At 42.5% G+C, this 12,376-nt stretch overlaps 1 protein-coding gene across 1 annotated transcript in view; it reads left to right on the top strand.

The window, feature by feature from the left end:
- Positions 1 to 12,376, top strand: part of LOC126161531 (UDP-glucosyltransferase 2-like) — a 95,562-nt gene that overhangs the window by 36,979 nt on the left and 46,207 nt on the right. Inside the window, exon 4 of the mRNA XM_049917451.1 lies at positions 10,168 to 10,627. Within this exon, the coding sequence (XP_049773408.1) occupies positions 10,168 to 10,627 (460 nt within the window). The remainder of the gene's footprint in view (positions 1 to 10,167; positions 10,628 to 12,376) is intronic.

The following is a 12,376-nucleotide window of genomic DNA, read 5'->3' as shown; positions in this document are numbered from 1 at the left end:
TTATTCCCTTTATTTCTATATTTATGTATGCATATATATGCATATTATTTTCTTCATACAACACACAGAACTGTTTATTATTTTCTTATGCGGTATGTTTATACACTGACACTACTGCACTACAGTCACAGATATTGAACAACAAAACACTTATTAAAACAAGTCACACTATTAGAAACGGCAGGTAATGGATTTTCATTGGCACAGCCCTTCTAGTAATTCATCAAAGAATGCTTTGCTCGCCTCAGACGTCGTGACGTAAAGATGAACCTTCTTGAGATCGTCCTGTTTCGCTGATTTGATTGCAATTCATCCTTCCTCATTGGCCTTCTCAACTGGTTCGTAAGAGTACCATTGCTTGGTTCAGGCTGAGAAAAATGGAATGTTTGATGGACTATGCTGCCAATGAAGAGAAGAGCAACCACTCTGCCAGGATGATCTGCAGAATACTGGAACTCGGAGAACGACACAGCAGCAAACAGCACCTTCGCGCTGCTAGGAACGTCCTTCCCTCTTGACTGATCACTTAGAGTTGTTCACCTATAATGCTTAGGCCACCACGCATCCACATCAGTGATGTCATTTCCTTCCCCCATTTTATTGTAACATCTCTTTTGCATTAGTAGTGATTGTACAATGTTCTTTTGGGGTGTAGATTTTGTCACAGCACAATTTTTTTGAAAACACCAAAACCTTATCGCAAGGAGGGAGGAATGAGCTCTAATAGGGAAACGGTGAATAATTTCCTCGAATCGTTTATCTTCGACCAAACCCATACAGAAACGAATAAATGAATCATTCCTATTTTCGACCGGACACGCATCCGAGTACAAGTGAAGTTTTTTCGTGCCTGGTTTAATCTGTTCGGTGGGCTAGTCCAGTATGAATGTACACACCTCATTGGCCCCTTACTTGGTCTGCCCCTCTCGATACCAGTGTACTTTGGAACTATTGTCTTGGAGCGTGTCAAATCAAACACCTTTAAGCCGCCTAGTTTGCAAACTTATTTTACTTGGCTCCAGTTTCGGCGATTTACTACGCCATCATCAGGCCCCTGACCGCTGTGTTGGAAGATTCTACCTCGTTTCTGGTCAAAACAGGGGTCAGCAATATTGGTATTAGTAGATTTCTGCTTGCTATAGCGATCACATCAGCCATCATGTGCTGATTGAAGATGGCGTAGTAAATCGCCGAAACTGATAGCAAAATAAAATAAGTTTGGAAACTAGACGGCTGAAAGATGTTTGATTTGACATTCTGTATCGAACAACCAAGTTCCGCAAATGTCTCTGAAAAGCTGGACATACAGAAACTATTGTCTTGGAGGTTGTGTACTCGTTTAGTAAATATATGTACCCATAACTGCCTTTGGTAGAATATTTTCTGATCAGGTATATGAGGTATAGGTAAATTTTGCATGTAGTCAAAGGTAACACAGACTGTGTTATTTGGCTACAGGATTCTGAGGATGATTTCATAGAGGAATATAATTTGCGACTTCTACGCTTGTGAATACTTAGCTCACTTGCTAGTGCTAATTTAACATTTTGCGCGATAAGTGCAGATACTGCACACATCTATTTGGGGTCTACCGAATCTTTAGCCAAAGTTCGTATTGAAATAATCAACATAAAATGTATATTTTAACTTCAAGATCAGCATGTTCTTCATAAAATAAACCATCCATTTTTTAAGTTTCTACCTTGCATCCAAGTACTTTACTCCTTTACCCCCGTAATGAGATGTTTTGATAGGAAACCTGCGATTATGGTCCCGAATTTCAGTGCAGATTTCACGTGATACAGCATGCATCTTCTTACTGAATCCTCTCTTGTCCACTGGGCTTTCGCCTTTCGACAACAGTTTAGCAGTTCCGAATACACGCTTCTGTGTTACTCTGTGTGAACTAATGAATCCATTCCTACAGACATACAGACGCTCCCGATGTCTAATTACGAAATACGCAGATTCACGTTCCACTTTTGATCGTTCCCCGTTTTGTTTAACAGCCCTAGATCTTCGCCGTTCAATGGGATCATCTCTGTAGGTGGACATGCTGTTCATTTTTGATTTCATATTCGTAAAAGCACCAAATACCTCGATTCTTCTTGCAGTATATTGAAGCAGTGACGATTGCACCCGAAACAAACACGCAAGTTACCTAGGAAAAATCTTTGTTGGAGATAATCAATAACCATTCGAATCCTTTTTACAGAAGTGAGATGGTTAAACAGCTAATATTTAGGTGAAAATGATATTTTCTGTCATACCTGCAGAGAGATCCAATGCTTTTCTTAGGAGCTGCCTTTCCTGCATAGCTTGTACACTCCTGGAAATGGAAAAAAGAACACATTGACACCGGTGTGTCAGACCCACCATACTTGCTCCGGACACTGCGAGAGGGCTGTACAAGCAATGATCACACGCACGGCACAGCGGACACACCAGGAACCGCGGTGTTGGCCGTCGAATGGCGCTAGCTGCGCAGCATTAGTGCACCGCCGCCGTCAGTGTCAGCCAGTTTGCCGTGGCATACGGAGCTCCATCGCAGTCTTTAACACTGGTAGCATGCCGCGACAGCGTGGACGTGAACCGTATGTGCAGTTGACGGACTTTGAGCGAGGGCGTATAGTGGGCATGCGGGAGGCCGGGTGGACGTACCGCCGAATTGCTCAACACGTGGGGCGTGAGGTCTCCACAGTACATCGATGTTGTCGCCAGTGGTCGGCGGAAGGTGCACGTGCCCGTCGACCTGGGACCGGACCGCAGCGACGCACGGATGCACGCCAAGACCGTAGGATCCTACGCAGTGCCGTAGGGGACCGCACCGCCACTTCCCAGCAAATTAGGGACACTGTTGGCTCCTGGGGTATCGGCGAGGACCATTCGCAACCGTCTCCATGAAGCTGGGCTACGGTCCCGCACACCGTTAGGCAGTCTTCCGCTCACGCCCCAACATCGTGCAGCCCGCCTCCAGTGGTGTCGCGACAGGCGTGAATGGAGGGACGAATGGAGACGTGTCGTCTTCAGCGATGAGAGTCGCTTCTGCCTTGGTGCCAATGATGGTCGTATGCGTATTTGGCGCCGTGCAGGTGAGCGCCACAATCAGGACTGCATACGACCGAGGCACACAGGGCCAACACCCGGCATCATGGTGTGGGGAGCCATCTCCTACAATGGCCGTACACCACTGGTGACCGTCGAGGGGACACTGAATAGTGCACAGTACATCCAAACCGTCATCGAACCCATCGTTCTACCATTCCTAGACCGGCAAGGGAACTTGCTGTTCCAACAGGACAATGCACGTCCGCATGTATCCCGTGCCACCCAACGTGCTCTAGAAGGTCTAAGTCAACTACCCTGGCCAGCAAGATCTCCGGATCTGTCCCCCATTGAGCATGTTTGGGACTGGATGAAGCGTCGTCTCACGCGATCTGCACGTCCAGCACGAACGCTGGTCCAACTGAGGCGCCAGGTGGAAATGGCATGGCAAGCCGTTCCACAGGACTACATCCAGCATCTCTACGATCGTCTCCATGGGAGAATAGCAGCCTGCATTGCTGCGAAAGGTGGATATACACTGTACTAGTGCCGACATTGTGCATGCTCTGTTGCCTGTGTCTATGTGCCTGTGGTTCTGTCAGTGTGATCATGTGATGTATCTGACCCCAGGAATGTGTCAATAAAGTTTCCCCTTCCTGGGACAATGAACTCACGGTGTTCTTATTTCAATTTCCAGGAGTGTATATGAAGTACCCTCGATCTCTTTGCTTTATTCCTGGCATATTTTTTTTTCTTTCCGTTGACGTTTCATTCCTGCCGTAACTCCGTTGTTCGTGATGAAAATACGTTTATGAAAACAACAAGGGTAAGATTAATAATACGCACAGCACAACAGCCACATAGTATATATCGTCAGCGACAACACTCAATATCCATGTAAACAAAAGAAAGAAGCATGCCAATCTTGACATCGGAAACACAACGGCGCTCTCTGGATAGGTTGGTTGGCGTTGATAGATATTCCATGTTGAAGCGCACTAGCTGCAGGACGAACTTCCTTCCAACACGGAATAACTGACGTGACGGCTGTGGTAATGGCACAAGCGCTGCTAGAGCATTCTTCCTTTCAACAACGCTAAAACGAATTTGTCAAGAATGTGGACTTGGTGCCTTTCAACAACGAGCGATCCACATACATGTCCACATTCCAATTATTTAGTGTTTGAAGGTCCTCCAGCTACTTGATTCCTAAAATTACACTTTCCACATTTATTTACAAGGAATCCTCTGGGGGTTACATTTCGTCTAATGGTGAAGTCGGGTTCTCGACCGTCGGCTAATCTTGCCTCATGTTGCTCTTCTCTTCATTCCCTCACGGATTCCTTCCCGGATCTGCGCTGCGTATTTCGCTGATTTCCGCACAGTCTCCTCTTTGAACATCACATCCTCTGAGATTTCGCCTATCATCTGCAGAATATGGATTCGTCCACGGATTACACTGATTGTTACTGTTTCACCGGTTCCCATGTTTATGGGGTCGATGCCTCTCTCACCACTTCGCTTTCGGTTCCACACGTTGTCACGTTTCGTAATACGTTTGTACAAAGTGCACTGGTCCCATGACTTCATTTTTGTAGACAAGTTAATCGAGGAAGTGCAAGAATGCGTCTGCATCGACCATACGATGACTGGTTAATGTAATGTCTTTTTGAATTCGGTTAGGCAGTTTGCTCTGGAAGATCTGTACAAAGTATGCGTTTCTTCGCCTCAAACGATGTGACCAAAAACTGGTTGCTCCTCACTATTTCTTTAAAGCACTGCTTCATATTTCGAAACTGCGAACCCGCGTACGGCTCCATCATTAAAATGCCTAGTCTGACAACTTCATATTTTTCTTTCTCAGAAAATTCGTGCAGAAACGCCCCTTTAAACACCTTATACGTTCTGCACTTCATCGTAATCCTATGCATAATGTGGCTACCTTTTATCGTAGGTGTGTCCAAATGAAGTTGGTTTTATAACAGATGGACCAAGATCCCAGAACACCATCCTGGAACAATTTTGGAATGTAAACTGTTCGACCTGTCCGAAAACATTGTGTACATATGAACGAAAGAAAATGCTTTCTTATTTTGTCCTGTTCAACATCCTGATGGTGTTTATTCCTATGGAGCTGAAGGTGACAATTTTCGGAATAGCATTGTCACTGGAGATGAGACGTGGTATCACCACTACGAGCCGGAATCCAAAAGACAGCTCATGCAATGGCGACAGGCGAATTCTCTGTCAAAGAATAAATTCAAGATACAACCGTCCGCAGGCAAAGTGATGTGCTCAGTCTTCTGGGATAACCAGAGTGTGGTTCTTTGGGTGTACTAGGATATGGAGAAGCTGCCAATTCAGTATGCTACAAGACGACACTGAGTAAGCTGAAAGCCTGAATTTCCAGGGTAAGGCCACAGAGGAAGACTAACTTTCATCTGCAACATCATAACGCCAGGCTTCACACCAGTTTTGCTACCACGCAACTCACTGCAAAATTCAGCTGGACTGTCTTAGCACATCCACATACAGTCCAGATTTAGCGCCTTCAGACATCCATTTCCTTGTGCTCCTGAAAGATGGACTATGTGGCGAACATTTTAAAGGCTCGGATGCTGTTGTCAAAACTGTAAGGAAGTGGTTAGCCTCAGCTGTTTCCGAGTTTTATAAGCTCGGCATGCAGATCCTGGTTCATCGTTGGTCAAAGTGCAAAACGAATGGTGGTGACTATGTGGGAAAATAACGGTCTGTAACTGAAATATTGCTCTACTTAGCTGTGCTGTTGTGATTTATGTATCTTATGTAGTTTCCATGATTAAAAACAGGAGGCATTACTTTTGGAACGACCCTCGTAATACAAGAATTGCACATATGGGGGCCAGGTTTCCCAAAGGGTCTGTCACAAAATCCTTTACATTAGCTGTGTATTAGCTCGTAATCCAAGGTAAATCCGCTGTTTTGAATATTTGTGCGTAGTTAACGGACTGCTGTAAAACTGTTGTACCCAAATTTGGTTAAAAGGTATGTCATAGATTGCTCACAGCTAGGGAAGTTAGTTCTCCTCCTCTAAATATACATTTTTTGAAAGAATACAAGTCTTTTGGGTAGGTTAATCTGAAACACACATGGGTCACCTGTTTAGTATTAGAGATTCGTGTGTGGGTTGGGGTTGGGGTTAAAAATCGTAGAGGGAGGCCAGGAGATGAATACAGTAAGCAGATTCAGAACAGAACAGAGTAGCATGCAGACCTGCATCAAACCAGTTGAGGACTGAGGACAACCACAACAACAATCTTGCATGTGTTTCTAAAACTGGTCATATTCGTATAAAGTCAGTACTGTTCACGATCGTGAAAAAAAATTCTAAAATCACTTACTGCTGTAACATTGTTTCAGAAAAATCATTAGTAGAACATTAGCATCCAGAATGATTCCCATGTGCGAAATCCTGTGTTGATTGCGTTAGCACTGCATGAGGCGGTGTACACATTTTACAATGTCATTTTTAGTTTACGAATTTTAATTTAGCCTTTCTGCGGCGCTGCTTGTTGTGTTCCACTTCCGAGAGACGTTTTACTGTACCAAGATAAATACACGAATAGCTCAGGGCCATAGTCATACGGATACGCTGTACATACAGAACAACCTCAATACACAGTTAATCAGTGATTAGGCATTCGGGAGGACAGTGGTTCCAATCCTGTACAAGTATCCATGTTTGAATTTTCTATGGTTTCCCAAAAGCGCTGGGATACTTTCCTTAAATGGACATGTCAGAGATTTATTTTCCTGTTCTTCCCCAACTCACGCTTGTACTCCTTCACTTATGACCTTGTCATCGATGGACCGTTAATGTCTTAGCTCTCTTTCTTCTCCCACTCGTTCGTTTTGTAGCTAAGAGTTTAACTTGCCTTACAGTCGGTCAGACTGCCACATGCTTCTTGTGTTCTCTGTGTGGGGTATGGTACACGAACAAAGCATACATTGTAAAGTAAACTGGTGATAAACTGTTCGATAATGTAATTAAATAACTCTGGAAACGCCAACTGGTCAGTGTATTCTAGAATGTTGATGCATCGAAGCAAAAGTAAATCTTTCAAAACATAAAAAGCAACCAATTAAGAAACAATCTCGTTACAGAGGCAAGGCAACTACTCAGTTAGTTAGTTACAAGTCCCATAAAACGTTTGAACGGTTCTTCTACCGAAATGATGTGGAACGAGTCAATTTACAGGATATCTATGTGTGATTACTGTTACATGGATCAACTTATAATTTTTTAGTTCTAATCATGGAAAACCGTTAAAAACTAATTTTTTACAAATTCGTCTATGGAGACTGCTTTGCTACCTGTCAGAAATGTTATGTTATGGGACAAATTATCAAAATTTTTTGTTGCTGCAAACTGAACTGCTTCATGATCACCTGATAACTTAATAATGTGAAATAGAGGTCACTTTTCCTCTAGTATTGGAGGTATAGGCAACACAAAATGTGATGGATTAATTATGAATAATTTCAGTAGCGAATATATGTATTGTATGATGTAGTTAAAATGTCCATCTCCTTGAAGATATACCAGCATGACGACCATAGGTGAACGCCACTTATTATCTTGCAGTTCGCTTTTGTGCAATCAGTATTTTCTTTCTAAGAGATAATAACCTTAAATTTCAAAGACTTGAATTGCTTATGTACCTAATAAGCCAATGACTAACTATTGAGGCAGAGAAGAAATGTGGCATGACTGAGGAAATTCAGTTATTTTTTTAATTCAGCATACACTACATATATAACATCATCTAAAGAATCCATGAACATAAAAAAGAAGTTTTGAAATGCAGACCACTGTTATAAAACTGTTAGTACCTCTAAAGAGTATCACCTCTGCTTGATGAATCTTAACTGGAAGGCTATTAACTTATATAAGGAACAGAAGTTGATACAAAATTGAACCTTGTGGGTTTCTCTGTGTGATTTGTCCCAACCACTAAAATTTTCTCTTCTTTCAATATTGTTTGTATTATCCAGCATGAATTCTTGCTTACTATTAAGCATGATTCAAATCATTTGCATGTAATACCAACTAGAGTTAAGTCTTTCCTGTCACCTTTCTCATAAAGTGCTTTAACAGTTGCATGTTTCAATCGTCTGAAAAAATTCCCTGTACCAGTGATGCATTGTGTATATTACTAAGGCTATACTTATTAAGTCAGAACTCAGAACTCTTTCTGAAATTCCATCAACAGAATATGAGATTTGTTTTTTTCTTAAAAAAAGAAGTTTTATAATTCTATTAATATCAGTGAAGGTCACTAGGGCTACTTCCAGATACTTAAAAATTTGTGAAATGACATTTTTAATATATTCTATTGCTTCTTCAAATGACTCATGTTATACTTTTTTCTGCTATACTTATAAAGTGATTGTTACAAATACTTGTAACTTATGAATTATGAATCACAGCATTGCAAATTTGTTTAACTGTTGTGATATCCTGCACGCTGACTGGTTGTCCTGCCCAGATGTCCACATTTCTCAACATTTGAGAACGTTCCTTAAAATATTACAGTACGTCTTATAGAATGCAAGCAACATCAGACCTTGCCCCATTCTGGTTTGTAAATAAATTTTCCTTTTTGTCTTACATGAGATTTCAATGCCTTTAGTTATCCATGGGTTGTTTTCTTAATGGACTTTCTCGATATTTTGGGAAAGCTACTTTCGAATATAGACAAAAATTTGCTATGAAATATATTGAATTTCATATTTGCATGTCTTTCTGTACTTGGGAAATTTACCTCTGAAATTAGATTTAAAGAGCCAAATAATTCAAAAAATAGAAAGTAGTCTCTGTTGCAGGTGTTTTGTTAATAATGACATGCTTTGTGTAGTTAGTGCATCTTCCGATTGTTTGTAATTAGTAATAATAATCTTCTTATGTGATGGATAAATTATGATTTGCTGATATTCTTTTTCGTTCCTAATCCTGCACTCATGCAGATTTAATTTCTTATTACTGTTGTAGTATTATGCTTTTAGCTTAAAGATTTCAGCTTGTGCAATCTCCACTGTGAATCACTTTCCACCTTTAGCTTAGCTATCCCACTGATAGTTGCTTGACAGTTTCGCAAATAAACTATTATGTAACAAGTTTGTTATTTCTAAGTGCAGATAATCTCAAGATGAGCTAATTGCACAAGATGCATCATTATTAATAAAACACTTGCAACGAAGACCGATTTCTATTTTCGGAGCATTGAATCCATGTTGCTGCATCAGACCATGATGGAGTGGCTTAATGAACGAAACAATAATGCTAGTTCATTTTTCCTGTCAGATGCTTTTAAGAAATCTACACTGATACTGTATTTCCACAAACTACCAAATGTTCCTTCTTGTCTGACAGATAGCTCAATAATGCATCCAGATTTCGCATAAATAGATGAAAATCTTTTAGAGATTATCTGTAGATTGTTACAATCACAAGAGAAGTATTCTACAATAACAAGTCACAAGCATATGCTTTTAGATTCTGATCTCCACAGAAACTGCTTGTATCAGTATTTTTGACTTTGTGTCCAACTTTTACATATGCTGCAACTACTCCGTTTCCCATGTTAACTCTCCATGACAATGATGCTAGTCTGTAATCCCTGATATTTAAGTTCTCCATCCTTGTGGTTACAAGTTATTCAGAGAGGCACAGAAGGGGTATCACTTCAGAATTTCCACTTATTCCTCATACACAAATTGCTCATCAACCTTCTTTATCGGCTCCCTAATGTTCATCTTAAATAACAGTCTTAAATTTAGCCACAGGACAAATTGGAAACTTAGCGCAAAACTGACCCTAACAATTAGAGCTGAGATTTGATTTTCTAAGTTGATAGACAAGGAGTATACGGTAGCAACTATGACAAACAAAACCACAAAAAATGATAATTTTACAAATGAGTGATATTAATTGTGGGTAACCAGAAGTCTATAGACCAAATATCCAGTTTAATGATGTACATACTTAGAACAATGATAAATGTGCATCATAGTTGTGGTGAATGGATGCATGCCTGTTTCTTTCAGAAATTTTGGCAACTAAAAATAGACAACTTTTTCTAGGAGGAACCACACATTCGACGTGATGATTATGGAGCGGATTTTGTACCAGAGCTACTACGGGCTGGCCCACAGGGTCGGCTCCCCACCTCTCGTCGGGATGGTGACGCTGGCAGCCTTTTCGCCTCTGTATTACGCCATGGGGAATCCCATGAACCCAGCGTACGCACCCGACGTCTGGCTGGGATTCTCGGACCACATGACCTTCTGGGAACGGATGTACAATGTGTTTTTCTACCTGAGATGTTATTACCTGTGGTTCTGGGAAACATTTCCAGAGCAGGACGCCATCATGAGACAATACTTCGGTCCTGACCTTCCATCGGTGTATGAGACGGATCGCAACTTCAGCCTCCTTATCGTCAACAGCCATTTCTCTATGGAGTACCCTCGTCCGCACCTGCCTAACATCATAGAGATCACTGGTGTACACGTAGAGACGCAGGCCAAGCCACTGCCAAAGGTGAGTGCCAAACTGAATCTCTTTGATGTGGTACAATACACAGTAAAATTCATCCCACCAGTTTGGTCAGTACTGACAAATTAATAGTTGAGCACATGCAGCAATAATCACTGATCGCTGAGAATCGAGGACAGCATCTCCCAACACTCACTCACTCACTCCCCCCCTCCCCTCCCCCGCCCCATCATCACCATCATCATCACGCCCAACCCTTCCTAATACCTGCATGCACGACTGTTGCGTCACCGAATTAAACTACCATTCACATATACTTGATTCGCAGCTTTCCTAGTCCAGCAAAAACCTTCCAGCCGGACATCACCTACCAGAGTGCATTGTTCAAAAATAGTTCAAATGGCTCTGGGCGCGATGGGACTTAACTTCTGAGGTCATCAATCCTCTAGAACTTAGAACTATTAAACCTAACTAACCTGAGGTCATCAATCCTCTAGAACTTAGAACTATTAAACCTAACTAACCTGAGGACATCACACACATCCATGCGCGAGGTAGTATTCGAACCTGCGACCGTAGCTGTCGCACGGTTCCAGACTGTAGCGCCTAGAACCGATCGGCCACATTGCATTGTTAATAGCGCATTAAGACACAGATGCAAACTAACATTAGAGAGAACAATACTACGCAGACAGGCTTAAGAAGGGAATGAAAGTACCAGCAATCAAAAATGGTGGAGAAAGTCTAAGTACAGTTGTAGAGAGAATGGAAGGCTTAAACGAGGATTAAGAGAAATTGGGATCATTCAACACTGAGGTGACAAAAGTCACTGAATACCTCTCAATAGCATGTCGGACCTCCTTTGCTCAGCGTATTGCTGCAGCTCGACGTGGCATAGATCCAACAAGTCGTTCGAAGTTCCCTGCAGCAATACTGAGCCATGCTATCTCCGTAGCAGTCCAAAACAGCGAAAGTATTGCCGGCGAGGATGTTGTGCACGAACTGACTTGTCGGTTATGTCCCATAAATGTTCGGTGGGGCGCATGTCACGCCATCTGGGTGGCCACGTCATTCTCTGGAAATGTACAGGGTGTTCTCCAAACGAAATAACGAACAATTGTGGTCCGGTGATATGGCGTCGTTCTTTGGGAACATGAAGCCCATGAATGACTGCAAATGGTCTCCGAGTAGCCGAACACAACCATTTCCAGTCAATGATTAGTTCGACCAGGGAACGCATTCGATTCCATGTAAACATTGCCCACACCATTATGGAGCCACCACCAGCTTTGTTGATAAACTAGGTCCACGGCTTCGTGGTGTCTGCACACACTGGAACCCTACCATCCGCTCTCACCAACTGATGTGGTCACGAGCCCAGGAGAAGCGCTGCAGGCGATATCGTGCTGCTAGCAAAGGCATTCGCGTCAGTCGCTGCTGCCAGAGCCCATTAACACCAAATTTCACAGCACTGTTCCAACTGATACAATGGCCGTACGTCCTACATTGATTTCTGCGGTTATTTCAAAAAATGGTTCAAATGGCTCTGGGCACTATGGGACTTAACTTCGGAGGTCATCAGTCCTCTAGAACTTAGAACTACTTAAACCTAACAAACCTAAGGACATCACACACATCCATGCCCGAGGCAGGATTCGAACCTGCGACCGTAGCGGTCGCGCAGTTCCAGACTGTAGCGCCTAGAACCGCTCGGCCACCCCGGGCGGCGGTTATTTCACGCAGTCTTCCTTGTCTGTTAGCACTGACAACTCTATGCAAAGTAGCTGCTCTCGG

This window comes from Schistocerca cancellata, chromosome 2 (genome assembly GCF_023864275.1).
Source record: "Schistocerca cancellata isolate TAMUIC-IGC-003103 chromosome 2, iqSchCanc2.1, whole genome shotgun sequence".
In the NCBI taxonomy this organism is placed as follows: domain Eukaryota; kingdom Metazoa; phylum Arthropoda; class Insecta; order Orthoptera; family Acrididae; genus Schistocerca; species Schistocerca cancellata.
The sequence above is the reverse complement of the archived record's forward strand: the minus strand, read 5'-3'. Positions and strand labels throughout refer to the sequence as shown.